This window comes from Cololabis saira, chromosome 8 (genome assembly GCF_033807715.1).
Source record: "Cololabis saira isolate AMF1-May2022 chromosome 8, fColSai1.1, whole genome shotgun sequence".
NCBI classification, from domain to species: domain Eukaryota; kingdom Metazoa; phylum Chordata; class Actinopteri; order Beloniformes; family Belonidae; genus Cololabis; species Cololabis saira.
This window is the reverse complement of record NC_084594.1, coordinates 11,522,150-11,549,243: the sequence shown is the minus strand read 5'-3', so window position 1 is coordinate 11,549,243 and position 27,094 is coordinate 11,522,150. Positions and strand designations below refer to the sequence as shown.

Genomic DNA, 27,094 nt, shown 5'->3' with positions numbered 1-27,094 from the left:
CATTTTGAGCAAATATTGCCTGCGATTTAAAACAGGCAATTCTTTGGTTTGTGACCTTTAGCTGTTGCCATTCAATGTTTTGTTTTGTTTTTCTCTTGAAATATGGATGTCTGGATTTGGACAGAAGAAAAAGCAGCAAAGGGATTTAAGAGAGTAAAAAGGTGATTTGGAGCTAAAGATGTGACGCGCTTCATGCTGATTAAGTAATGGCAGCAAGTCATCCGTGGAAAATAATTATAAACTATTTGATTGAACATTTTCTGCTGTTGATTTTTAATCTTCATGTTGCATCTCTTCTTTTATTGGCACAGATTTTTTTCAGATGCCATTTCATTTTAAAGAAGGTCCGATCTGAAGGTGAGGAAGGCTTCTTCCAGCATTCTGCTTCACGATGGCAACCGGAGTGGCAGCGTGGCTTCCCTTTGCCAGGGCTGCAGCCATCGGCTGGATGCCCGTGGCCAACTGCCCCATGCCCATCGCCCCGGGGGACAACAGCAAGAGGCAGGACGAGCTGATCATCCTCAACGTCAGCGGCCGCCGCTTCCAGACCTGGAGGACGACTCTGGACCGCTACCCAGACACGCTGCTGGGGAGTTCCGAGAAGGACTTCTTCTACAACGAGGAAACCAAGGAATACTTCTTCGACCGGGACCCCGACGCGTTCAGGAGCATCCTCAACTTCTACCGCACCGGGAAGCTGCACTACCCGCGCCACGAGTGCATCTCCGCCTACGACGAGGAGCTGATCTTCTTCGGCATCATCCCCGAGATCATCGGCGACTGTTGCTACGAAGAGTACAAGGACCGAAAGAGGGAGAACATGGAGCGACTGCAGGACGACCAGGAGGAGAACAAGGACACAAAGCCGCCCAACATGAGCTTCAGGGAGACCATGTGGCGCGCCTTTGAGAATCCTCACACCTCCACCATGGCGCTGGTCTTCTACTACGTCACCGGGTTCTTCATCGCCATCTCCGTCATCACCAACGTGGTGGAGACGGTGCCCTGCGGCTCCACCACCAACACGAAGGACATGCCTTGCGGCGAGCGCTACACCGTGGCCTTCTTCTGCATAGACACGGCGTGCGTGATGATATTCACCGTGGAGTACCTGTTGCGCCTGTTCGCCGCGCCCAGCCGCTACCGCTTCATGCGCTCCGTGATGAGCATCATCGACGTGGTGGCCATCCTGCCGTACTACATCGGCCTGGTGATGACCAACAACGAGGACGTGAGCGGGGCCTTCGTGACGCTGCGCGTCTTCCGCGTGTTCCGCATCTTCAAGTTCTCCCGCCACTCGCAGGGCCTGCGGATCCTGGGCTACACGCTCAAGAGCTGCGCGTCCGAGCTGGGCTTCCTGCTCTTCTCGCTCACCATGGCCATCATCATCTTCGCCACGGTCATGTTCTACGCGGAGAAGGGCTCCAGCTCCAGCAAGTTCACCAGCATCCCCGCCTCTTTCTGGTACACCATCGTCACCATGACAACGCTCGGGTAAGCAGCACATTCGCCAATTTGTATTAATATTTACAACACATTTGTATTTGCATTTGTTGTCTGACGAAAAATAACCATTTCACACTTTTATAAATTCCCTGGATTCATTTGTTTGGATTTTTTTTGCAACAAATTGAATTATTTATGGAAACTACTTTGACTTTGAGATGAGCACTGAGACAGTCTGCCCCACACTTCAGTACGCTACAGCTTATTTCAGACTGCCAGTGTGAGTAATGGTGGGCAGTGTAGCATTTATCTATCAGCACAGACACTCGTGGCATTTTGTTTGCTTCAGTTAGTGCTTGCCAAATAATGAGACAGTGGTTGAACTCATTCAATACGTGTCAGAGCTGTAAAGGTGCTCAGATGCTGATCAGGTTTGTCTGTGCACCAGCAATTTCACTTATTCAGAGCTGATATTTGCTTTTTTTTTCTTTCCCTCTTTGCTTTAGCAGTAACTTGTCTTTTTTCCAATTTAGAAGTGTTGTTTGACTGAAGATTTACAGCATGTGATAGCGCAGCATTTCTGAAATTTTCGATCGATTTGGAAATGAACAAGGATTGAGTTTGATTGTTTCATAGTGCAAGAATAACTTCGCCTTCCAGAGGCAGTCGGTGAAAAAATGCTTTGTGAGGAAATAATTTTTTCTGTGTTACAAAGTGAAATCTCTTTTTCTGTACATCTGGAGGTAAGGTGTCTTTTGAGGAAAGCTCTTTCACCCTTATAATGATTCCTCACTGCTCTTCATCTTCCCCTCAAGCTTGCTGACATTCAGTGCCGTGAATGGCATGAGGAATTTGAAGTGTTACCAAAGTTTGACTGAACACGGCAGTCTATAATGAAGGAAGCTAATGAATTCCCTCCCAAAAGGATTTCAGTATAAGTAATGGAGTACGTAATTGGAAGCCTTTTTTTGGTGTAAAAGGATCTTGTTTCATTTAACTACACAAGGCTTTAACAATTTATTTATTTCTGACAATGAGTTCCGAAGTTAAAGTAGGGATAAACAGTTAGGGCTGCAACTTTTGACAATATCTTAGTGAGATAATATCCTGTCAATTATTGCATTGATTGAGTAATCAGATGGGAAACACTTTAGCCTTATTAAAACGCATACACAAAGCATTTCTACAGACAACGACTTCATAAGCTCTTTATTAAACCCAAATTGTTCTTATCTACATTTAGCTTTTGTAGACATAACTAGATTGAGACACCACAATCTTATAAACAGAGAATAATGAACTCTATTTGTGCCGAGCACATCTTCCTGGGTGCAGTGATTACGTGCAGCAGCACTGGTAATGCCTGTGTTTATGTAGTTTAATCTATAATGGAGTATAATCAGACACAAATTGAATGTCTCTGCTGCAGCCAATGGGACCAGGTGCTGCCACTGATGGCAAGTCTTAACATGTCTGGAGAAAAAGGCTTTTCAGCTAGAATGCATCCTTTACTGTGGTGTGTTAAAATAAACTGGGAAGGAAATGCCCCACACCAAGTGGACCTCGTGGGTAGTTGTTCATCAAATAAATTAAAATAGTCTTCAACATAATACATGATTTACATAGTCTACATTTTGAAAAATATCCTCGTTTACAGGAACCCGCATGAATACGCTGTTAAGGTGCTATGAGCATCCAAACCTGCAGGGGGCAGTGTAACGAGAAGCGTAAAGTCATGCTAGCCAATTCGAATCCTGGAAAAAACATCGACAAATGACACGTGTGAAGCCTGAATAATATGGTTCCGCGTTAAATCAACGGTGTAGCCTACGTGCGGTGCGTGTCGCCGCGTAGCCTACGCCGTAGGCTCTGCGTTGGTGTAACGCGGAACCATAAATCAGCCTGGACTGCCAGTTACTTCCAAGACGGAACGAGAGTCTTTCATTTGGAGTGACAGAGAAGTGGAGTTACTTTAAGTGTGACCTTAGAATATAAAACAGGTAAAAAACAAGAACATATTGACGGTAGCCAAACAAATTGTAAACACAGGTCGCACAAATGATGCTGTTGCATAATGTGACGTTCTGAAGCCTAAATCTCCGTTTCCCTCCGTTTACAAGCAAACTTGAAAACAGAGTTTTTGAAAATCTCCACTTTGGCCGGAGTTTTCAGAAATGATCGTTTTTGGTGACTTTGAGCTTCGTTTTCGTGTAAACGAACGGCCAAAACGCATGAAAACGCCACCGTTTTTGCTCCGTGTAAACGGGGCCTATAACACTCCTATATTCTGGTCACCTGTAACAGTGATGCTGCAGCCAATCACTGCACCCAAGTAGTGGTGATCCACCAAAATCTGCCATCATTTGCTCCATTTAACATAAAGTAACAATCCTAAAGATTCAGTTAGTAGACCCTAGAACCTGGAATCAATGAGCAAGCATTTTTAGTTTTTGGCTTGATCAATTTTTAACAGTTAATACGTCACCAAACTACAAATGTAGTACGTTTTCAAAAATGCACAGGTAAAAAGTACAACCCCCTCCCCTCAGATCTGCCTCTGAACCACTAAAACACACAAACATGCAATGTCTGTTTACTGGAGAAAAAGCCTCAACACACACAAGTCCATGGTTAAGTGTTTGGATATTTTTTGAGCCCCGCTGCTTCCACGAGCTTCTTTTCACATCAGAGCGTTAATTGACACGTTTGCTGTCAGTATCTAAAGAGATTTTCAGGTAATAAAGTAAAAAGATCTCCTACCCAACCTTTTCATTTTTCAGCCAAACTAAATTATTTTCTTTCATTTCATCCCCATTCAATTTTTTCTTTGAAAAAGCCTCAGTACAAGCCTTTGTGTCTTACCATTTCAAGAGTAAAACTAAATACAGATGTAAAAAATTAAAGGGTATTGTACATTAGAACAAAATATTTGAGTCATCTTTCTGGAAATTAAAAAAAATAATTATGTCAATACAGCATGGTTTCCTGGTAACACTTGATATAGTCCATACGTCAAAAAATTTTACCATGATGTCCATGTATTTCATTGCAAACTGAATGTTTATTGTGTGTTCTTCAGGCACTCCTTTAGCAGTAAAATGTAAAAGGATTTGTCCGCCATTATGCGTTCCAAACACTAATGGTACAGACGTTTTATTTGCTAGCTATATACACGAAAGTGGAGAAAATGTGAAAAGGGGCTTAAAGATATTTAATTAAAAAGGGTAATATTCAATCCTAGAAACCTCAGGAATAAACAACCAAAGCAGAAAGTGAAATTTAACTAGGAGTATCTTGAACAGCTCTTAATTATCTCTTTGTTAGGGGGAAAAAAGAGAAGTATGGACTTTTACTGGTGTTGGCAGAGGTTTGCATGCATTTATGTGCCAGGACAGCTCTCAAAACAAAGAAGCTTATGAGCAGGACGAAGCAAGACGGCTATGGCATGATACAGTCATTATTACACCAATGAAACGTTCTTTTTGCTTCTCTACCAAGAATTCAAAAACGGTCAAACACAATGTTGAAAAGATACCATGGTCAAACAGGTGGACAGGTCATCTTTTTTTTAATGGTGTACATTATAAGAAAGCTCTGCACAGAGAATACAAATACTTGAAAGGAAAATGTGTAGGTTTCCACGCTGCATCTTTTCTTTAATTCTTGAATTATACCTAATGATGTGGTCTTATGTTTTTTAAGCTTAATCATCCTTATTGTCAAAGTAAACAGACCTGCAGTGATTTTTCCAACACTACAGCAATTATTTCATACTTATAAAGAAAAATGTTTTTTCAGTGTTTTGTCTATATACAATAAAAATATTAATCAATTAAAAAAAAAGAAAAAAGGAAAAGAATCCTAATAAAAAGCCAAGCGTAGCTCTCCAAAGTAGCAGAATAGCTCTTTATATTCTGTAAAATCTGAACAGGCTGATTGACCTTACTTGTGTTGCAGCGTGTGTGTTTGTGTGTGGCTCTCCGTGCGCACTTTGAATGGTATCTTTTGTGTTAAATGTACAAAAGCACAGAAATGTCGAGGTGAAAGCATTATGTAAATTGTAAGCCTGAACAATTTGTTTGAGTGTGGAGCCATTATGTGTGGCACACAGTCGACCGCGGCATTGGGAGTCTGCAGTTGGATAATATGATCCTCATCAGTAACCAAGGACACGGTAATCCGTTAAAACTCGTACTAAAATTGAATTGTCTTTCTGCACAAAAACTGATGGACTTAATTAGAAATGGTAAAGGCAGATATTGCTTGAAATAATTGCTATTGTAAATCCCAGAATCAATTTTAAAAATGTCACTGATCACTTTTTACTGATCGAGCCAAAGCGATGTGAATACTCATCACTTGATAATGGGTAAGTCCTCTCCAGGCTGCCAGAAGAGCTGTGAGGAGCCAGGGCATAGACAAAACTACAAACTACGTCTGATGTTGTCCTGGAGTGGAACCAGCATGTTTGATCTGGATCCTTTTGGCCCAGTGCCTGTGGGTTGTGAGATGGGGGTCTCTGTGGATTGGGTTTCTCATGAAATTCCATCAGATCCCAAGGGATTGATGTCTGGAGATTTCGTAGGCTCTGTGAGAGCGCCGTTTTTTAAGGCCTGCCTAAGCACATTTTGCGGGGCTGAGTGCTCTGCAGGGGGAGGCAGCCGCTGCAGGGATGTGTTGTTGCCATGTGGGGAGGTGTGATGGGTGTGCAAAATATCTTTATGTGGATGGAAAAATAACATGCAAGTGAATGCCAAAAGTGCAGACCGCCTGTTGACCTGCTCACCTGTAGAAGCATATGTTCAGGTGATGAAGTCACTAGAACCCATCTGTCAGTTCCGCCAGGGACAATCTTCAATTTAATGTTATGATGGTGTATTTTTATTTTCATGGGCTCAAATTTATCTCTAAAAAATGCTTTTTGTATATTTGTGTATAGATGATTGCATAAGCCAATCAAGGCGTGGCCTTTGTAGGTGAGCGCCTGTGACCCGGTCTACCTGGCACTGCAGGGTAATATCATTTTTTAACTGATCTAACCCAACTGAATGAGGACATCTCATGGACATACAGTATGACGTTTGTGTTTGACTGTATATACAGTATTTGGGTATTTGAAATAATCAGCAACTCAAAAAACGTCAACATAATACACCCTTGCTACTTTGTATTTTGCTGTGTCAGTTTGAAAATATGTCATTGAGGGAAATGTTCAGAAATGTCACATTCATGAGGCAAAATATTCAGAAAACTAACATCTGCTGCAGGATTAAAATGAATATATATTGAATTTAAAAAGGTTTTGCCAATTAACGCAAGAACCTTTGATATACTGTACGTGCAGACCGTTGATTAAAAGAAAAGTGAGATATTCAGGTTTGCAGGGTACTGTGACATCACAGACCCAGATCAGGGTCGAATTATCCAGCTTTCAAATCTTTGGCTCCACACAGTTTTGCACTGAGGCCACGTTTACACATAGCCGGGTATTTACAAAAACGGATATTTCCCCCTCTACGTTTTGAAAAATATCCTCGTTTACACAAACCCGCATAAAGACGCTGTTAAGGTGCGATGAGCATCCAAACCTGCAGGGGGCAGTGTAACGAGAAGCGTAAAGTCATGCTAGCCAATCGGAATCCTGGAAAAAAACGTCAACAAATGACACGTGTGAAGCCTGAATAATATGGTTCCGCGTTAAATCGACGGCGTAGCCCACGTACGGTGTGCGTCGCCGCGTAGCCTACGCTGTAGGCTCTGCGTTGGTGTAACGCGGAACCATAAATCAGCCTTTACTTCCAAGATGAACGAGAGTCTTTCGTTTGGAGTGAGAGAGAAGTGGAGTTACTTTTAAGTGTCACTTTAGAATATAAAACAGGTAAAATACAAGAAAATATTGACGGTGGCCAAACAAATTGTAAACACAGGTCGCACAAATGATGCTGGTGACATTTCTGTCACATAATGTGACGTTCTGAAGCCTAAATGTCCGTTTCCTTCCGTTTACAAGCAAACGTGAAAACGGAGTTTTTGAAAATCTCCACTTTGACCAGAGTTTTCAGAAATGATCGTTTTTGGTGACTTTGAGCTTCGTTTTCGTGTAAACGAACGGCCAAAACGCATAAAAACACCACCGTTTTTGCTCCTTGTAAACGGGGCCTGAGAAACATTTGCTGGTTCCTGGAAGTGAGTAGCACAAAGCTGTATGGCAGATATTAAAAAGGGACACGCTGCAAAACGAAAAGGGATGTGGAGTGAAGCTGAGAAGCTAACTCCACCCCTTTAAACTCGATGGTATGAAGACAGCAGGCATTAACCTTATACGTTAAGCATTTTGAGAGAAGCACGTAACAGACATATAACTATGTATTGAAACTTTGGCTTAAGCATGATATAATAAAGCAACGTTAAGAGAGGAGTGGTAAACACTAAGAATGTTATCTCCCTAAGTTTGATTAGGTTTAAAATGACTGGATCTTTCATTTCACAGTTCTGCTTTAAATGAGATAAAACGGTCACAGCCTTAAAGTTCAATACAATGAGAGTAGTTAGTCTCGTTCCCACTGAACTAAAACCCTAAAGTGCACATCATTTATCTTAGAGTTTTATTTCTCTAGCACCTTTTTTTGCTCAAAGTCTGATACATTTTATTCAAGTTCTTAATATGAAAAGCCCCAAGAGTCTGCAGTGATTGGTCATCTGAGTGGGGGGAAAATAATGAAGTGAAAAGCAGCTCCTTTTGCTTTGCTTTTTATTCCTCTTCTATTTATTTGAGGCGAGTCAAACTAACCAGTAGACAGGCATGATGCAAATGTGTTTCACCTTGATGTAACATCAAAAGCACGACATATCTAGTCAAAATTCCCGTGTATGAGGCTGTAGGTCTGAGTTGTAACAACACAGATATGTAACATGTTTAACCTTTAGTAATGAAACATTCTGAGCCTTTAACTTTGACATTTCAACTATTTGCATTGGGCTTTGACATGTTGTTTCATTTGTGCAATACATAGTTTCGGCTTTTGATCTTGTCTCAGCTTTACGAGCTGCCTCTCTGCATCTTCCCCGTGTCTGCATGAGCCCAGACAACACAGCGCTGCAGTTCTGAGTAATGGGCTGGAGCTGAGGGAGCGGAGGTGGGGGGGTGGGGGGGGCTGACTGGCTCTATAATAAGTCGTTTTCACTGTCCAGGAACAGGAGTGCTGAATCCTCCTCAGGTGGTTGATAAAAAGATCTGAATTCAATCTCAGCAAGGTCTGCTCCCCACGGCTGCCTGCCAGCGCTGGCCCTGTCGGAGAGCCAGCCGGATACACAGTCCCCGGCATCAGTGGGAGAGGATCCGATGATGAGGAAGTAGGAAACCCTCTCTCCCCCCCTCACTGTCCTGTCACCCCCCTCCTCCCCCCCCTCATCCCCTGTGAGTTTCATATGGCTATTTTGAGACCAGTGGCTGTGCGTGAAAGGGAGTTAGCTGGTTTCTACTACAACCTGATGCATGATTCAGACACAGCGGGTGACAGCGGTCATTTTTACCTGCATGGTAGGTGCACCGAAAGCAAATGTTCACATGTGCACCACAGGCTCTCCCAAGTCTCCGCTGCCTCTAAAAACATTATTAACCCAATAATGAGAGAAATATTAATGAGGTGTGCATTGAAATCTGACTCTCGTGTTATAATTAGAGTGATTCTCCCAGTAGTAGAGTCCCGGTCCTGGACAGAGGCTTGTTCCGTAGCAGAAAGTGAGAGAAAATGTTGTTATGCATGTAGGTCATGTTCCCATCTCTGCCTTAATCAGTGGCTATATATAATCTGCTTCTTTCTTCAGAGAGACTTTCAGCTCGCTCCCATCTGCGTTCTCTGCTCAACATCTCTATTAGACAAAGTGGACTGGGCCCAGGGGCCAGAGGCAAGACAATGGAAGTCAGAGTCGTACCACAGGTCTCATACGAGTTCTGGGCTGAAGTGTTGATTGAAATGAAATGGAGGCACCTGAGGAGGACAAAAAAAAGAAAACAAATCACTTTCACGAGTGGTCACTTTAGTTTTCTTCATGAAACACAATATCAGACAAATCTTTTAACTAATTATTTTCATTATTGATGAAGAAAGGAAGGAACAATCTTTTAGTGAAACCCTCAAACTCAAATTTTACTGGAAATGTCTGCGTAGCCACTGGAGTCAGTGGGATGGGAATCCAAGCAGCTTCCCAAGTCTTCATGGGAAGCTGAAGTCTGTGGAGAAACTCAGGAAAACCTAATGGAAACGAGCCTGGAATCTTAGAGATTGTTTTGTATGTACAGTAGTCATAAAAAAAATACAATATTAAAGGGTGTCAATCAACCAGAGCTGACATACAGAAACAGACAACGTGCCTGGGCTAAAATCTGCCATTCTGGCTGTGATTCACCATTTTTGGGATGGATGGATGGATGGATGATGGAAGGATGGATGGATGGATGGATGGATGGATGGATGGCTGGATGGATGGATGGATGGAAGGATGGATGGATGGATGGATGGATGGATGGCTGGATGGATGGATGGATGGATGGATGGATGGATGGATGGATGGATGATGGATGGATGGATGGATGGATGATGGAAGGATGGCTGGATGGATGGATGGATGGATGGATGATGGATGGATGGATGGCTGGATGGATGGATGGATGGATGGATGGATGGATGATGGATGGATGGATGGATGGATGGATGGATGGATGGATGATGGATGGATGGATGGCTGGATGGATGGATGGATGGATGATGGATGGATGGATGGCTGGATGGATGGATGGATGGATGGATGGATGGATGGATGGCTGGATGGATGGATGGATGGATGGATGGATGGATGGATGGATGGATGATGGAAGGATGGATGGATGGATGGATGGATGGATGGATGGATGGATGGATGGATGGATGGATGGATGGATGGATGATGGAAGGATGGATGGATGGATGGATGGATGGATGGATGGATGGATGGATGGATGGATGATGGAAGGATGGATGGATGGATGGATGGATGGATGGATGGATGGATGGATGGATGGATGGATGGATGGATGGATGGATGGATGGATGATGGAAGGATGGATGGATGATGGATGGATGGATGGATGGATGGATGGATGGATGGATGATGGATGGATGGATGGATGGATGGATGGATGGATGGATGATGGATGGATGGATGGCTGGATGGATGGATGGATGGATGGATGGATGGATGGATGGCTGGATGGATGGATGGATGGATGGATGGATGGATGGATGGATGATGGAAGGATGGATGGATGGATGGATGGATGGATGGATGGATGGATGGATGGATGGATGGATGATGGAAGGATGGATGGATGGATGGATGGATGGATGGCTGGATGGATGGATGGATGGATGGATGATGGAAGGATGGCTGGATGGATGGATGGATGGATGGATGGATGATGGAAGGATGGCTGGATGGATGGATGGATGGATGGATGGATGGATGGATGGATGGATGGATGATGGAAAGATGGATGGATGATGGAAAGATGGATGGATGGATGGATGGATGATGGATGGATGATGGAAAGATGGATGGATGGATGGATGGATGGATGGATGGATGGATGGATGATGGATGGATGGATGATGGAAAGTTGGATGGATGGATGGATGGATGGATGGATGATGGATGGATGGATGGATGGATGGATGGATGATGGAAAGATGGATGGATGGATGGATGGATGGATGATGGATGGATGGATGGATGGATGGATGATGGAAAGATGGATGGATGGATGGATGATGGATGGATGATGGAAAGATGGATGGATGGATGGATGGATGGATGGATGATGGAAAGATGGATGGATGGATGGATGGATGGATGGATGATGGAAAGTTGGATGGATGGATGGATGGATGGATGGATGGATGGATGATGGATGGATGGATGGATGGATGGATGATGGAAAGATGGATGGATGGATGGATGGATGGATGGATGATGGATGGATGGATGGATGGATGGATGGATGATGGAAAGATGGATGGATGGATGGATGATGGATGGATGATGGAAAGATGGATGGATGGATGGATGGATGGATGATGGAAAGATGGATGGATGGATGGATGGATGGATGGATGGATGGATGGATGGATGGATGGATGGATGGATGATGGAAAGATGGATGGATGGATGGATGGATGGACGGATGGATGGATGGATGGATGGATGGATGGATGGATGGATGGATGATGGAAAGATGGATGGATGGATGGATGGATGGATGGACGGACATGTAGATTCTGTCAAACACATGGTATGTACAGTATGTATGTTGTATCCAAGTAACTGGTTCACACTAAGCGACAATTGATGTGATTATGATGTGATTATAGTGATTATTTATGGCTAAAATCAAAACATAGATACAGGGCCAGAAAATCCTCGCACCAGGGACTTTTTTCTACTTCCTCATCATGGGCTGCAATGTATGGCCAGCATGAGGTTGGACGTAGGAAAGAGGCATGCATGTGAGTTGGAGTAAATGAGGACTAATGTCTGAGCACAGCTCATTTCAGTGCAGTATACATGAGGCAATAAACAGAGATATGATACTAAACTGAAGTAGTTTTTTGGTATTAAAGATTTTATTGGACTGGAATCTAACCTAATGAGTTTTTAAGATGTAGGTGTGCCACTAGGGAGTCGTGAATATACATGTACCAGTTGCAGGTGATACTAAAGGCTATTCAAATTTCTAGAGTAACGTCATCATATGACTTGTTTTGAAATGAAAAGAAGCATAAAAGCTTTATATCTGACACGCTGGAACCCACAAACTTTATTCTAACTTATCCCCTCGGTTTAATAGCTTAAAGAGTTTAATTTTGTTCGTTTACACTCGTGCTTTCTGCTCAGATAAGGACAGCGGGCAAATTTGTACAAAGGCTGTTTCAGATAACTTTTCTTTATCTTGTGCCATAACGGCGTTGTTTATTTGAGTCTTTGCTTTGTTTAGTCACATTTAGGAAACTGGCATTTGTCAGAAACAGACAATCTGATAACACCCAGTCTTTGTTTTCCAATTTGTTTTGATAAAAATAAGGACATGAAATTAATTGCAAATAGGCCTCTGATCTCCATGGTTCTGTGAAACTAGTTCAGGCCCGTGTGGAGCAGTGGTTTTGGTTTAAGGACGATCTCAGACCCGGTGTTGGTAAAAGTTATAACTGCATCCTTATCTTAGCATCTTCAGTCGGGATACCATGAGATTCATCAGAGCTGGGTAAAACAAAGCCTTTCAGGCTGGAAATTAAAGCAGCACAGTGGAACTGTTGCAATTTGTAGAGTTTTAAGCCTTTAAGATTTACTTTTGTTTGGTCTTGTCTTCGGTCACTCCCGTTTTCTCTTCCATCAATGGTTTTCTGAGCATCTTAGTTGCCTCTGCCAGGACGTCCACTCTCTCAAGTAGTGTCATCCATGTTGATGACACAGTACGGTAAGGGCGTAGGTTTGGTCTCAACATCGGTAGGGACGATATAACAGCATAACCTGCATGTACTTTTTGCTAGGGGCGGGACATTAATAAGACCAAACAGATTGGGTGAACGGGGGTCAGGGCTACATTTGTCACGAATATGAACCTAATTAATTGATAGCCTAAATGATCAATGCAAAATAAATCTGTATTGACTTATACTAACTTTCATTTGTATTGGTTCACCTGATACACGGTTCCATTCAAACCTTTGTTTTAAAAAACTACTAAAGAAACATTTTGAAAACTTCCAGAATATTCCAGGATTTTATTAGCAATTTAAAATGCAATATTTGAACTTAAATTATATTAACATACACAATAAATGTATTAATTGTACTTATTAATAATCTCTTAACTATCCAGAATGCAAAAAATAAACATTTGTCAAAGACCATCAGTCAATCAAACGTGCATTTGAGGAAAAAAAAAGTGAAATGCAAGTGCAAGTGAAAAGGGGTAAATATAAGTCTGAACATAATGAAAATAATTCACTTATAGCAGCACGACGTAACTTTCAGCTTTTGTTGAGTTTGGCGTCTCCTTTGGACAAAAGTGGTAGTGCTTTACCAGTAGTGTGGAAGGGTTCCTACCATGCTCCTCAAAGTTACATAGTGCCAGTGAAGGCGATACAGACCCCCCCAGACCATGACAGAGGTGTCATTAAACCTGTTGGAAGTTGATGTAGCATCACAATGACTCTGGAAATATGATATTAAGGTGGAAAAGTTACGTAGTGTCGCTTTAAAAGGAGCCATCTGTAAGAAATGGCCAAAACTGGTACTGCAGTCACTTTCAAAATATTGTTGAGCGGCGTGTACCCTCCCCCTCCTCCCCCCGACCAGAGGTTGCCAGGTAGACTGCAGAATGCAGCAGGAACGTAGGCTGCCATGGCTGCCATAATTAGAGCCGAGCTGGCAACCCGGATGCCGAAACAATACTGACTTGGTGATTGGGAGATAGGTGGAGGGTGGAGCTTCAGAAACAATACTGACTTGGTGATTGGGAGATAGGTGGAGGGTGGAGCTTCAGAAACAATACTGACTTGGTGATTGGGAGATAGGTGGAGGGTGGAGCTTCAGAAACAATACTGACTTGGTGATTGGGAGATAGGTGGAGGGTGGAGCTTCAGGCCAAAACAAAAAATGACAACATAAACATCAGTTGAGGGCTGCAACTCCTCTTTTTAAACTGGAATATCCTGGCTTGAGTGCTGTTGTCAGTGACATAAGTATTTGAAATGAACATGATTTTTAAATGTCTGTTGACATATCGGGGTCATTTTATGATTCGTTTTATTATTGCTCTTACATACAGCTCCTTTAATAATGGTAGGGTCAATTCTATCCTTACAACATTTGGGAAGACAATCTAAATTACCTATATATCTGAACTCATTATATAATGCAATAAGGTTGCTTAAAAGTTGGTGGGGACAATTTGAGCCCCCTGAAAAGTTGAGTGTTATGTCCCTACCGTCCCTATGCAAACCTACAGCCTTGCACTACGGTAAGCGATGGGCTGTTATCCCACCTGGACGGGAACTGAAACTTTGTTTGTCTCTGCCTATAGCAGGCAAATATTACAGGCAGCTGGATGATGTTTCATAAAACTTAGCAAATGTTCCTTCAAATGAGATTGAAAGGATGTTTTAACATGAGCAGCAGTCTTAAATGAATCCATATTTTTCTGGTATTTAACACTGGAAGCACTGTGTTTACAACTAATAATCAATCACTGGTAACAGTAGAGAGGAGCTGGATGTTGTTCAGTAAAAGTAATTAATTCTGGAGCTTGATACATCGTGTTGTTAATATTTCTGGTTCTGTGTGCCAAACTGGAACAAAACTGGAACGTAGTGCTGCATAGTTTATAAGTGGGAATGTGTTCTTTCACACAAATCATCTGAGGTTACAGATTGAGGTGGTTTTCCACGACAGCCTGCTTTTCAGATAAATTAATGGGCTATTTTGCTGCCATGCTGAACCCCTGGGGTCAAAGCAAGTGCAGCTTGTTGGAAATTAGAAACATTCTTGCCTTTATCAGACGAAGATGCTCTGGCAGCCAATTTCCAAACACAAGGCCCTTTAATAGAAACCTTTCTAATGATAGCTGTGGAATTTAATTTAGTTTCAACACAAGTCCATTTAACACCTAAACCTCATTTAAAAGGAATTAAACTTGCAAAGGTGTCTGGCAGGCTTTGCTTTGCTGCATCTGGTCTGTTGTCTTGCTGTTTGTGCTGAAATGACCAATAACACTTTTCCCAGTTTCCCAAGCTACACCACACACACACACACACACTGACTGTACCGAGTCGCATTTCACACGGCGGCCTCTTGTTTAGCAGCACAAGAAAATCCAGTTTATAACACTGCAGCCGCGTGTTTTCGTTCACGCTGCATTTAAGCTGCAGCGGCACTTCCATCAGTTCACTGTCAAGGTGGAGCAGCGGCACAGCATGTGGAAAATAATAATAATAAATCCTCTGTCAAATCATCAAATTTGTGTTGAATCTGCTGAAGCTGCGATGCCGGTACTGTAGTGGCGGTCACGCTGACAAGCTCCAGCAGCATAACCCGCTTTAGTTTGCCTCTTCTTCTCTTAGGCTCATGTGTTTCAGCAGGTAAGTTTTACTTGGTGCACCACAGGAATGGTGCTATTTCCTGATTATACTGATTAACTAATTAGCCCTGGGTGTTTAGAGGAAGGCGTTGACTTAAAACAAACCAGTTACTTCCCACGCGTGTAACAGGAGCTTTTTTTTCTAAATACAAGCAGGATTAACATATGCATGTATTGAAAAGCATGCCTTAAGCTTGATTTATGTTTTATAAAGTGGGGGAGTTGGTGTTCTTGTCTTGGATTTATACGCACAGAGACGGAAAAGCAACTAGAAAATACGTCATAGCGACAAGGGCAGAATACTGATCGTAGAATTTGTGTTATGAGCCAGTTTTACTACGCCCCGATGTATTGTGCAAACACGGTATACAAACAGGCTTTTGGTGGTTAACGCGCTCTGTCTGCCTGTCCTTGACATGCAGTTGCATTTCACAGGTGATGCGGTTGCACATCATGCAATGGGTTGTCTGGCATTCAGACGTGGACGCATAAATCAAGTTTAAGTGGCCGGTACTTTGTGTGAGAAGCGCTTGTCAGATGGTCGAACAGCCTTGGAAGCATTTTTGAGGTCTGTTCCAGCCCCCGAACTTCATTAAAAAAGATTTGATCTCCATCTGGCTTTTGAACCTGACACTTGCTGCAGCCATTTGGAGTCAGGCTTTGGAATAACATGATGCTATGAATAATACTTCATAAACACGAAGAAGAACAGCACTACGATTTTCACTTTGATATCAGAGTTGATAGCAGTGCCTCTAAAAATGCTCTTTGACATTAGAATCTATTGGATTTAACAGGAGACAAAAGCACAGATCCCTCATGAAAGGAATAAGATCAAATAAATCCATTCAAGCCTATAAAGCACATAACAGGTTATATGTTAGTGACCACTAATACTACATAAAAGCAAACCTGAAATTATGATTTTTTTTGTGCTTTATCACTGAACGCTTTACGTCTGGTCACCCAGACATACAAAATGCCACACAATCATAAAGTGTGTCTATATTTGTAAGAAAATGTTTATTAGCACAGCGTTTTACATAACAAGTGATAGTAATACTATGAATTATCACATTTCTTATATTACATTACAACTGCAGTTGATATTTCACACCACCGGGTCTGTAATAGCATGTTTTTTTTATTAAATCAATTATTTTATTGCACCGTTCATGTAAAAATGAGTAAGCTTAGCATCACCGAAAAAATTCTGTATGCATCCTCTGAGGAAAGCAGCTTGAAGAAGTCAAACTTGTTTTGACTTGTTTTCTGCTGTCAGTGGACTGCTTTTTTTCCCCCTTTCATTTCTTTTTTCTTTGATCTCTCTTTCCCTTTGCAGTACTAATTGTTTGGGGCTCTTTCTCTTGCCAGTAAAGTATAAAGCACTGAGCACACTATGGAAACGATAAAAATGAATAACATTCTCACCAGCGAAACTCGTAAAATGTAAACACATTTCTTCTCTTTTATTCTCCTTACATCATAAAAAGCACTAGTCTTAAGAAGACTGGGAGATCTACATATTTTTTTTTATGTGGGTTGGATTTTGTTTTATGTCAATTTGTTTCAAGAATCTTTGTTGTAATCAGGATCTTTTCCAACATCAGACAAAGAGACAGCTAATTCTCTGAGTATGCTAAGCAGGAGATACAAATGTTACTGTAAAAAGAAACTATCTTCTTTTCCTTTAATGAAGTTCAGACTGTTGGATTTGGTATTTCATAGATCTAAAAAATTCAAGGCTTTAGAGCACAGTGTTTGTGTAAATCAGTAATACAGAGAAAATAGTGTCTTGGAAAGATGGAAAAACAGCCCTGAAAGGACAGATACTGTATTATGAAATAAATATAATTTCCTGTGTGCATATATTTTTGTAGGACTAATGTGACTTCCAGAGATTCCAGAACTTTGAGATAACACACCCTTGTCACTTTATGTGGATCCACTTCAGCTTGAAAATACTGTACATCCCTCAGTGAGCTGTTCAGATGAGCAGGGTGACACCCAAACATATGAAAAATTGCAGTTTGTCAAGGGGTTCACTCCAAAAGCAAGTCAATCTCCATTGACCCCAATGTCAAAATGGTCAAAACTTACAGTAGAAATAAATACATATTTAAAGCATAGTTTTGGTCTGCATAGATAGATTTCACATCCATGACAACTGTACGTGAGATTCTTTTTTTTTTCTCAGACCACATCAGGTCAAATTATACATACTTATTATCAGAGGTATCCAAAGTATTCACATTCCTTACTCAGGTAGAAGTATAGATACTAGAGTTTAAAAATACTCCTGTAGAAGTTGAAGTATCAATTCAAGTTTTTTACTCAAGTAAATGTATAAAAGTACTGGTTTCAAAACTACTAAGTATAAAAGTAAAAGTAATGTAAGGGGGAAAAAAGCCATTAAGGACAAAAGCCATTGAAAATGAATGCATCTTAGTATAATACAAATATATTAAAGAACCATATATGTGTACTATTGAGCATTAACATGTGTTTCAGAGAGCAGAAGATATGATGACTAGTTGCCTATAAGTATTGTAATGGTGCAAAAATTCAAACTTCAGAGGCATGTTATCATTTATCCTAACCTTTATTGGAATGTACATCCAAGTTTAGTTGCAGGAATCTGAGGGAACGGATGTAAGAACAAAACTGGACAAGAACATCTGAAACAACCACAACCAAATTCACTCTATCCGGATGGAGCAATTTAACTGGATAGTTTTTTTTAAAGGCTGAAATGAAATAGAGTAACGAGGCTGTTTTTAAAATGTAAGGAGTAAAAAGTACAGATAATTGCGTGAAAATGTAAGGAGTAAAAGTAAAAAGCCGTCTGAAAAATAATTACTCCAGTGAAGTATAGATAACCAAAATTTCTACTTAAGTAAGGTAACGAAGTATTTGTACTTCGTTACTTGACACCCCTGCTTATTATACATAATTATACCTTGACTTATCCACGATTGGGTCGTGGGGGCAAGAGCCTGAGCAATGAGGCCAAGGCCTCCCTCTCCCCAGGCACCTCCACGAGCTCCTCTGGGGAATACCAAGGAGTTTCCAGGCCTGCTGAGAGACATATCCCTCCAGCGTGTCCTGGGTCTTCCCCGGGGCTTCCTCCTGGTCGGACACACCCAAAACACCTCCCTATGGGGGCGTCCATGCCAGAACCCCCTCAAGATGCTCCCGTCGATGTGGAGGAGCAGCAACTCTACTCTGACTGAACTTCTTACCCTAACCCTGAGGGAGAGTCCAGCCACCCGACTGAGGAAACACATTTCAGCCGGCTGTATATCAGTAGGGCTGGGGATCGATTCAAATGTCAAGAATCGATTCGATTCAGAATCGATTATCACACTTTGATTCGATCCGATTCGATTCCGATATTGATTTGGGTTAGTGTTATTAAAACAGTTTTTTCAGCTGTTGCATGAATTATATGGCTGTAATTATGCAACATATTAATACTAGTATTATATTGAGATTCAACAGCAAGTATTTGCAGCTAATGATGGTGTAAGGACCAACCAGCTCAGAATGCTGATAGAACTGCTTTCAGAAACATCGTGGGGCAGAATTGTCAATTTTTCCCATTTTTGAGAATTTGGTTTTTAGCATTTTATGCAAATGTAACCCCAAGACAGTATATAAAGCAAAGAAATATAGACAATTTATGCAATTATAACTGAAAACTTTAATGTTTTCATACTTTTAAACATATTTAAAGACAAAAACATGGCACTAGTTATTCTCGTGTCCAACAAAACATTCCTTTTTTGGGCATAAAAAAAAAATACCAAAAGTTGTAATGATGGAGAAGGAAAAAAAAAAAACAAATCAAAAAAATCTAAAAAATCGATCTTTAGACATATGAATCGATTTTTAGGAATTAATATGAGAATCGATTTAGAATCGGAAAATCGATCTTTTCAACCCAGGCCTATATAGCAGTCTTATTCTTTCAGTCACTACGCACAATTAGTGACCATAGGACAGAGTAGAAAAAAGACTGGTAACCAGAAAGCCTTGCCTTTTGACTCAACTTACTCTTCGCCGCAACATAATGTTGAAGATTTTACTCCAAACCCCGCCCATTTCCACCTGTCAATCTCCCTCTCCATTCTGCCTATTTTGGCAGCGGCAATTGAAATTATATTTGAAAAGATTTAATGAGAACGAATCTCAAGTAATATTAGTTACAGTAGCGTCATAGGTTAGCGTAAACTCAGTCAGCCAAGCGAATTTGGCGAACTGTGATTGATATAATGTGAGCGTGTTCTTCCCAGATCCACCTATTTGCAACATGATGCCAGGCAGCACAAAGAAAAAGAGGCTTCAAAACCTCCCCTAAGAAAACCTAGAGGTCATCAAATGGGTTTGTCCAGAGTCTATGGTGACATCACAAACCCAGGTCAGAGTAGGGCTATCCAAATTCCCCATCTTTCACTCCACCCACATTCTGCTGCGTTTACTGTACCTCAGAAGTGGGTAGTACAAAGCTGTACCACACATTTTAAAAGACTCACAACCTCCAGAATAAGTAATGGCGAGGAATTATATGCTCTACCCCCTAAAACCAACTGCTTTGAAAAAGTCATAAAGACGGCAATAAAAGGTGAATGTTGCACTGCATTCATGTGGTATTTTGACCAAAGTATGTGGCAAACACAATTCAACACATTTGGAAAAAGAAAAAGACACAATACACCACAAAGCAGCACAGCCCTACTGTAAATGTTACAGATGCAAATCCGTGACTCCTCAAAACAACTATGTGACTTTCAAAAGCGTTTTGGAATCTAATGGTAGGTCTTTTTTGTTTTGTTTTAGTCTTATGAATAGAAAAGTTTTTTAATGCCCATACCTTTGAGTCTTAACCTGTAATACAGTGAGCCGGAGCACACCTCTAGGCTGCGTAAAGACTTTGCATTCATATTTTTTTTATTCATAAAGTGTAAGTTCAGAGCATAATACAATTCACAGCAAGTAACCTAAGGGCACTTCACAGAAAAAGTAGAGAAAACAATAAATCCAAGTCTAAAAGAGAGGTATATTGAAGGTTTTACTGCTATGATGTTTAGCGCATTGAGGAGTCCAAGATGCAATGTTTGCTCCACTAAGGACTCCACCTTCAAACCTGAAGCCTTTTTCAATCATTCTTATTTGTTCACAGCTAAATATAACAATAAACTGACTTACTTCAACCAGAGTGGATGGATGAGTTCTTGCAAGCATATAAATAGAGACACACTCTGGATCCAATCAGGTGTAGTTTTATTCCAACCTCTTTCCAAACAAGCGATGACAGCAGGAGATCAGCATACGCAGGCTGGCGGTGCAGGCTAGTCCTTTCCCATGGGTTCCATCTCAGTACTGCATTATAAAAGCAGAGACTTATTAGTAAATTGCCAAAGCTACATTACACCTGGCACTTCTCCCAGAAGCAACGCTCCACTATATCCTACCTGCAACTGAGCGTAAACTGCACCCTATCACCACACAGAACCCTGCTAAAAATACTTTCTTTTAGTGTATTTATACCTTTAGAAAGTACTGTAAAATAAAAAAAAAGTGTGGGGGGGTGTCTCTTTTACTTTACACATTTGCTAAACTGTCCATGTCATGTCTTTTAAGCCTGCTTTTAAAGAGTAGCATCAGTCGATTGGCGTCTGCATGCCAGCTGGCCTTGGAGCAGTGGCACATATTTGCTCTGAGTGAGTGTGAATGATTGAATTTTGCACACTGAGGTCAAAAAAGTGAGGAGCGGTGTAAGAAGATGATGTAAATTATCTCCATGGAAAGTCAAGAAGTAAAAGAGCAATTCTTCATTTTAATATAATAAAATATATTTAAAATGTAAGAGAAAGAAGAAATGGGAAGTAACCGATAGGAGACGGTGTGAAGAAATGAGAGCAAATGGGAGGCATTAAGAGAGATAAAGTGAGGGAATGTGCAATTAAGAAGAACAGGAAAAAAGTCAGGCAGCAGCAAGAAAGAGAGATATGATACTTTCCAGTATTTTTTCAACCTGCTATCTCAACCTTCTCATGTTTGTGACTGGGCACAAAGAGGAGCCTTGAATGACATGGCACGCACCGTACCCAGAAAAACTGGGTTATTTTTAGATGCTTGGCCCTTATCTCACTACACAGCTGGCAACGGTTTGGCTCATAAAAAAGGTAAAGAAAATCATACTCATAACCTTCAATGCGCTGTGAAGGGGGACGCACACAAGGAACCAGAGGCGGTACAGTTACAGCGCCTGGGAGGACGGCCAAGGTTAATTGCGTGTACTTTCATAATAAAGTGACAGGTGAAACAAAGAGAAAGAAAATGTTTGTTGCTTCTTTCAATTTGTCAATTTTTTAACACAAATTTGAGTGAAGTGTGTGTGCGTGTGCGTGTGTGCGTGTGTGTGTGTGTGCCTTGTTGAAGGCTGAGGTGCTATCTGACATTTCAAATAACACCAACACGGTGTGTTTATGTTTTCCTGTTCAAATGCAGCTCAAGGATGCAGTCTAATGCTTCCCATTTCACCTCACATTTAAATATCAATTTATATGCAGAAAGATTTCATTGGCTTTAAATGTAAAGGGAAAAAACAAACCTTGAATTTATCTCAATGAGGCCATTTTTTTTTCTCTCTTTAATATCAAAATTGAAAGGAGTGAGCTGGATGTGTTTTCATTCGTGAAGAAAGATATGAGACAACTGAAAGTCTCATCCCAGTGGTCTGTTTCGCTCTCTTTTTAACGGATTGCACAAAATGCATTCATACTGAGGGCGAGCAGAGCGTTTATGTCCTGCTGTCAGCGGGGACTGACATCTGAAAGGTTACTGCGACTTTTTATCACCCTCTAAGCAGCTATATGCAGGGACAACAGTAGCTAATAGTGTAATTATGTATGAGACTGCTCTCATTAACAGGACAATGGATAACATTTTTTTCCAGTAATTTCTACATGTACTCGTTTGTCATCACAACCATCCTTCATACTATGCAAGTGGTCCAGTACGGTGCCCTGCGAAACATTTTTTGAACTACCTTGCTGTTTTGTGGCAATACCACATTGAATTAAAATGGGCATGCTTTTGGATTTTATTAATTATAATGAAATAAATTGTCCAAAATGATAAAGTAAAATCAAAACAAAGAATTCTATGTCTTAACATACCGGTAGTTTGAAGAAAGACTTATTAGGATTTTATTTTTCAAAAGTATACACAGCTGCCAGTGAAATGCCTGACATGCTTTGGCCCAAATATAACATAGATTGTCAAAATACCATTTCCTTTTCAACCGTGTCTCCACAGCTTTGTTGATAGTAGCCAGTTTTTCTGGCCAGTTATTTCACAGGCCTTGGTGATAAAAAGATTTAATGAGTAAACTAGAACCCTAGTTTACCCAGTGGGCCATGGGTTTTGTGAAAATGTAATTTCTTGACAGTGTTAGAAGCTGAAGATTGGCATGTGTGAAAACATGTTGCATTTGCTAGGCTCCACTCATTAACAGCTGCGATAAAAGGCATGGAATATGACAGTGTGACTGTGTCTGACCTGAATTTGCTGTTTCATGTCTCCAGCTGTTTTCAACAAAGAGGGGAAACAGTCTGTGTGCCAAAAGAGAGAAAACAGTGACATTGCTTTTCACTGAAAAGAGGAAAGTAGAGAAAGATGACACAGATGTGTCTCAGATTGCTGTTGTCTGTGATAACCTCATCCGGTTTACAGTGGTTAACTTTAATATGACAGAAGCACCATCAGTGAATACAGTTTGAAGCTTGTTTGATTAAATTCAGAGATAATGGTTAGTGAATAAGTCCTTCATCCACGCACTCCGTGAGAGGGTTTTTGATTGGCCAAAAGTGTTTTTTATTTATTTGTTTCACCTTGAGTGGACGTGGCTCTGCCCTCAAATAAATATGTCTTAATAGGCACCATGCTTTAAACCTTTATTATTGTAAACCCATTTTATCTTCTGTTTTGAATGAATTTGTAGTGGTTTTCCAGGAATTGTTTTATTTTCTTTTTTTTTACCAGTGTTTCAACTTGAGGGTGGAAACCTACAGACGGCTATGAAGCACAGAGACAAAAAATAAAATTGTTTTCTTTTAATTTCTCTTTTATTAGTGTTTCCTGTAGAGAAAAATACAAGAACAAGCGTAATTAGTGGACTAATCAGATTTAATTCAAACGAATGGATCAACATTTGTTTAATTTCTTTTGTTCCACTCTTTTTGTTTTTAGTTTAAATAATTTTTTACAGGGCACGGTGGTGCAGCAGGTAGTGCAGCCGTTTCACAGCAAGAAGGTCCTGGGTTCAATTCCCGCCGGGGACGCTGTGGGCGCTGAATGCGTGTTAATTTCCCCCATGACTTCAGCACCCACACCCTGGGTGGGGTTGGCGAAAGGGCCTTTCTGTGTGGAGTTTGCAAGTTCTCCCCATATTCCCTTGGGTAGCTAATGTGACCCTCACAAAAACATGCAACAGTCCTGGGCTATACATGCTCCTCTGGCCAGCCGGGGCGCCAGATGGGGTGCGGAGGATCTGGCCGGAATAACGTGATCCTTCCACGCGCTACGTCCGGCCAGAGAAACCCCACCCTGTCTGGTGAAAAGAAGCGGCCTGCTCACTCCGTAGGTTAAGGGCCTCCCCGGGTTGGTAGAGGGTGGCAATGCCCAGGACTGACTTAGGTAGGAGCACTGGGTGATAAAATGGGTAAAAAATTGGATATTGTGATAACAGTGGGGGGGGGGGCACAAATATTGGAAAACATGAGCTAATGTATGAATACAATACTCTTAAACAGAGTAAGAGAATTTTTTTATCTTTTTTTAATTACTTTATTTATCGAATACGGACAGGTGTACATGAAAAAATTCTTTTTCTAACTGCAAACTAGAAAATAAGTAAATAAATTAAATTTAAAAAAGGAATTATCAGACATGGTCCTCAGACCTCCCTCCCTAACCTCCTAACTCACCCAACAGATAAAATTTTTCCCAGATCACTCGTCGCTTCGATATTTCTCACCACTTTCTCCTGCTGTATTGAATATATAGTGCTGTCGAGTCAGGACACTTAAAACATATAGATAGATTAAAAAAAAAGAGTGGGGATTCCACAGTGCTTGTAAGTAATAGAGATGAAGGAGAAGAGTAAAAATGTTTGTGAGAAGAAGAGTTTCAAACATGTCAAAACAACAACAAAAGTACGTAAATTGTCTTGTTGCAGACAGGCAGGCGGGGGGGCGAGGGGCAGACCGCCATTAGGAATATTCATTTGAAGGCATCTGCTTTGTGTAATCAATTAGTGGCCTCCAATGCAAGTAGAACTTTCTTGGGTAGCCTCTGAGTCCGAATTTTATTTTCTCCAATTGTTGTATGTCTTATGCTTGTTCAAATGCTTGATGGAAGGCGGCCTGGGTCATTTCCACAAAAGGAGAATCTTCCTCCGGGGAATTAAGGAGGTGAAGTTATGACATGGTTTTGAATGGATGTGGTACAAATTGCATCTGGAACAACACCAAAGCTAGCTATACAGGGTGTTGGATCAATTTTAACACCTAGTATGTCGAAAATGGACTTGAAGAAAGATTGCCAGAAGCTGGATAGCTTAGAGCACGACAAGAACACCTGTCGCATGCTGCATTAGTGCTGTCTGGATAGATCTTTAGGGTTTGTCTTTGCTATAATGGAGCCTGAAAAGTACTTTAAATTGGATAAGAGAGAGTCTGGTGCAGCTTGATGAGGAATTTATAGCGGCAAGAGCTTTATTGCAGAAATCATTGGGAATCGCTGTTTGTAATTCATTTTCCCAATCAGTTCATCATCACTAATTCATTATTTGCTGTCAGAAGGTTGCATGGATATGAAATATGGCTTTTCTGCAGAGTTTCTGCCTTCAGAATTAAGCCCACGCCATTGAGGGGTGGGGCCTGAGGGAATGTGGGCGAATGGTTCTTGCAAAGTTCCGGAGGCTAAAGAATCCAAAGAGTTTTGTAGATCAAAGGCAGAGCGTAATGATTGAAACTTGCAAATTGTCCATCCTTATAAAGATCTCCAAGGCATTGAAGGCCCTTATTCATAAGCATAGTGAAACATGCATCGATTATTGCAGGCATAAATAAATGGTTGTTATATATAGATGATAATTCAATTTTAATTACTAAAATATATGAGGTGAAGTTTGGCAAGGGACAAGGGAGGGTGCCACATACCAGAGCTCTAAGTGAGGTGGAGCAGGAGCCTGCTTCCATCTGACACCAGATTAGCTGAGGTGATCCTCAGCTAATCTGCCAAAGTAAAGAATTTTGTGCATTAGCTGCCCAGTAATAGCCAAGGAAATTGGGTTACCCAAGTCCCCCCACTGATCGGTTTCCTTAAAGCAGGGTTCTGCTGGTTCTCACGTGCTTACTGGCCCAAATAAAAGAAGAAATAGCATTTTTTACAAAACTTAAGTGGGATATAGGAAGACAAATTGGCAAGCATTAAAACAGGTAGAGATATCTTGGTAATGCATTCATTTTAATAGTACTTTTCCGGCTAGGTAGAGATAGTGGCAGGCTGTTCCATTTCTGTGGATTTAATTGCCGCTGATAAAGCAGTGACGTTTTTTTCCTGTAGAATACGAATGAATCGCATAATTATGATATCCAAGTATTTAATTCCCAAGCCAGCAGCCCTGAATGGTATTGATAATGATGGGAGGTTGATGGCAAGTTGATTGATTGGAAGATATTCACTTTAAGAAATGTTCTACATGTATGTGTATCCAGAGAATACACCAAAAGAGTTTAACAATGAAAGAATAGGTGGGATGCTTGTTGAAGGGTCTCTGACATAAAGGAATAGGTCATCCACATATAACAAAACATGATTTTCAAGCCCCCTCCTCACGATTCCTCTAAATCTGCTGTTTGGTTTTAGGGTGATTGAAAGCGGTTCTATTGCGAGTGCAAATAACAGAGGGCAGAGTGGGCATCCCTGACGTGTGCCGCTAAATAGAGGGAATGAATCGGAATGCTGTGTGTTGGTGAAAACTTAGGCGTGGGGGGTGATATACAGTAATGGGTTCCAAGAGAAGTCAGTGCTAAATCCAAATTGTTTTAAGGTGAAAAAGAGGTAGGACCACTCCATCCTATCCAATGCCTTTTCGGCATCGAGTGACATAACCAGTATGTTCCGACTCAGTAGGCAAGAGCAGGGTGTGGATAATGTTAAGAAGCCTTCTAATGTTGGAGAACGAGTGCCTCCTTCTCATGAACCCAGTTTGGTCCTCTGAAAAAATTTGAGATAAGATGACATGCTAAGGTTTTAGCAAGTATTTTTACGTTGACTGGAAGGAAGGAGATTGGGCAATAAGATCCACAATTTAATGGATCTTTGTCCCTTTTATGGATCAGGGGAACGGAAGCTTGCGTAAGGATATTTGGTAGGTAGCCCTGCTGGTAAGAATAATTGTAC

The 27,094-nt window shown here is 41.2% G+C and overlaps 2 protein-coding genes across 2 annotated transcripts in view; both read left to right on the top strand.

Annotated features, from left to right (window-relative positions):
• Positions 1 to 366: 366 nt before the first annotated feature.
• Positions 367 to 27,094, top strand: part of LOC133448335 (potassium voltage-gated channel subfamily D member 3-like) — a 140,316-nt gene continuing 113,588 nt past the window's right edge. The window contains exon 1 of the mRNA XM_061726758.1: positions 367 to 1,494. Coding sequence (XP_061582742.1) covers positions 392 to 1,494 — 1,103 coding nt within the window. The 5' untranslated portion in view covers positions 367 to 391. The remainder of the gene's footprint in view (positions 1,495 to 27,094) is intronic.
• Positions 5,573 to 27,094, top strand: part of LOC133448336 (zinc finger protein 213-like) — an 81,382-nt gene continuing 59,860 nt past the window's right edge. Inside the window, exon 1 of the mRNA XM_061726759.1 lies at positions 5,573 to 5,620. The gene's annotated coding sequence lies outside the window, so the exon portion shown is untranslated. The remainder of the gene's footprint in view (positions 5,621 to 27,094) is intronic.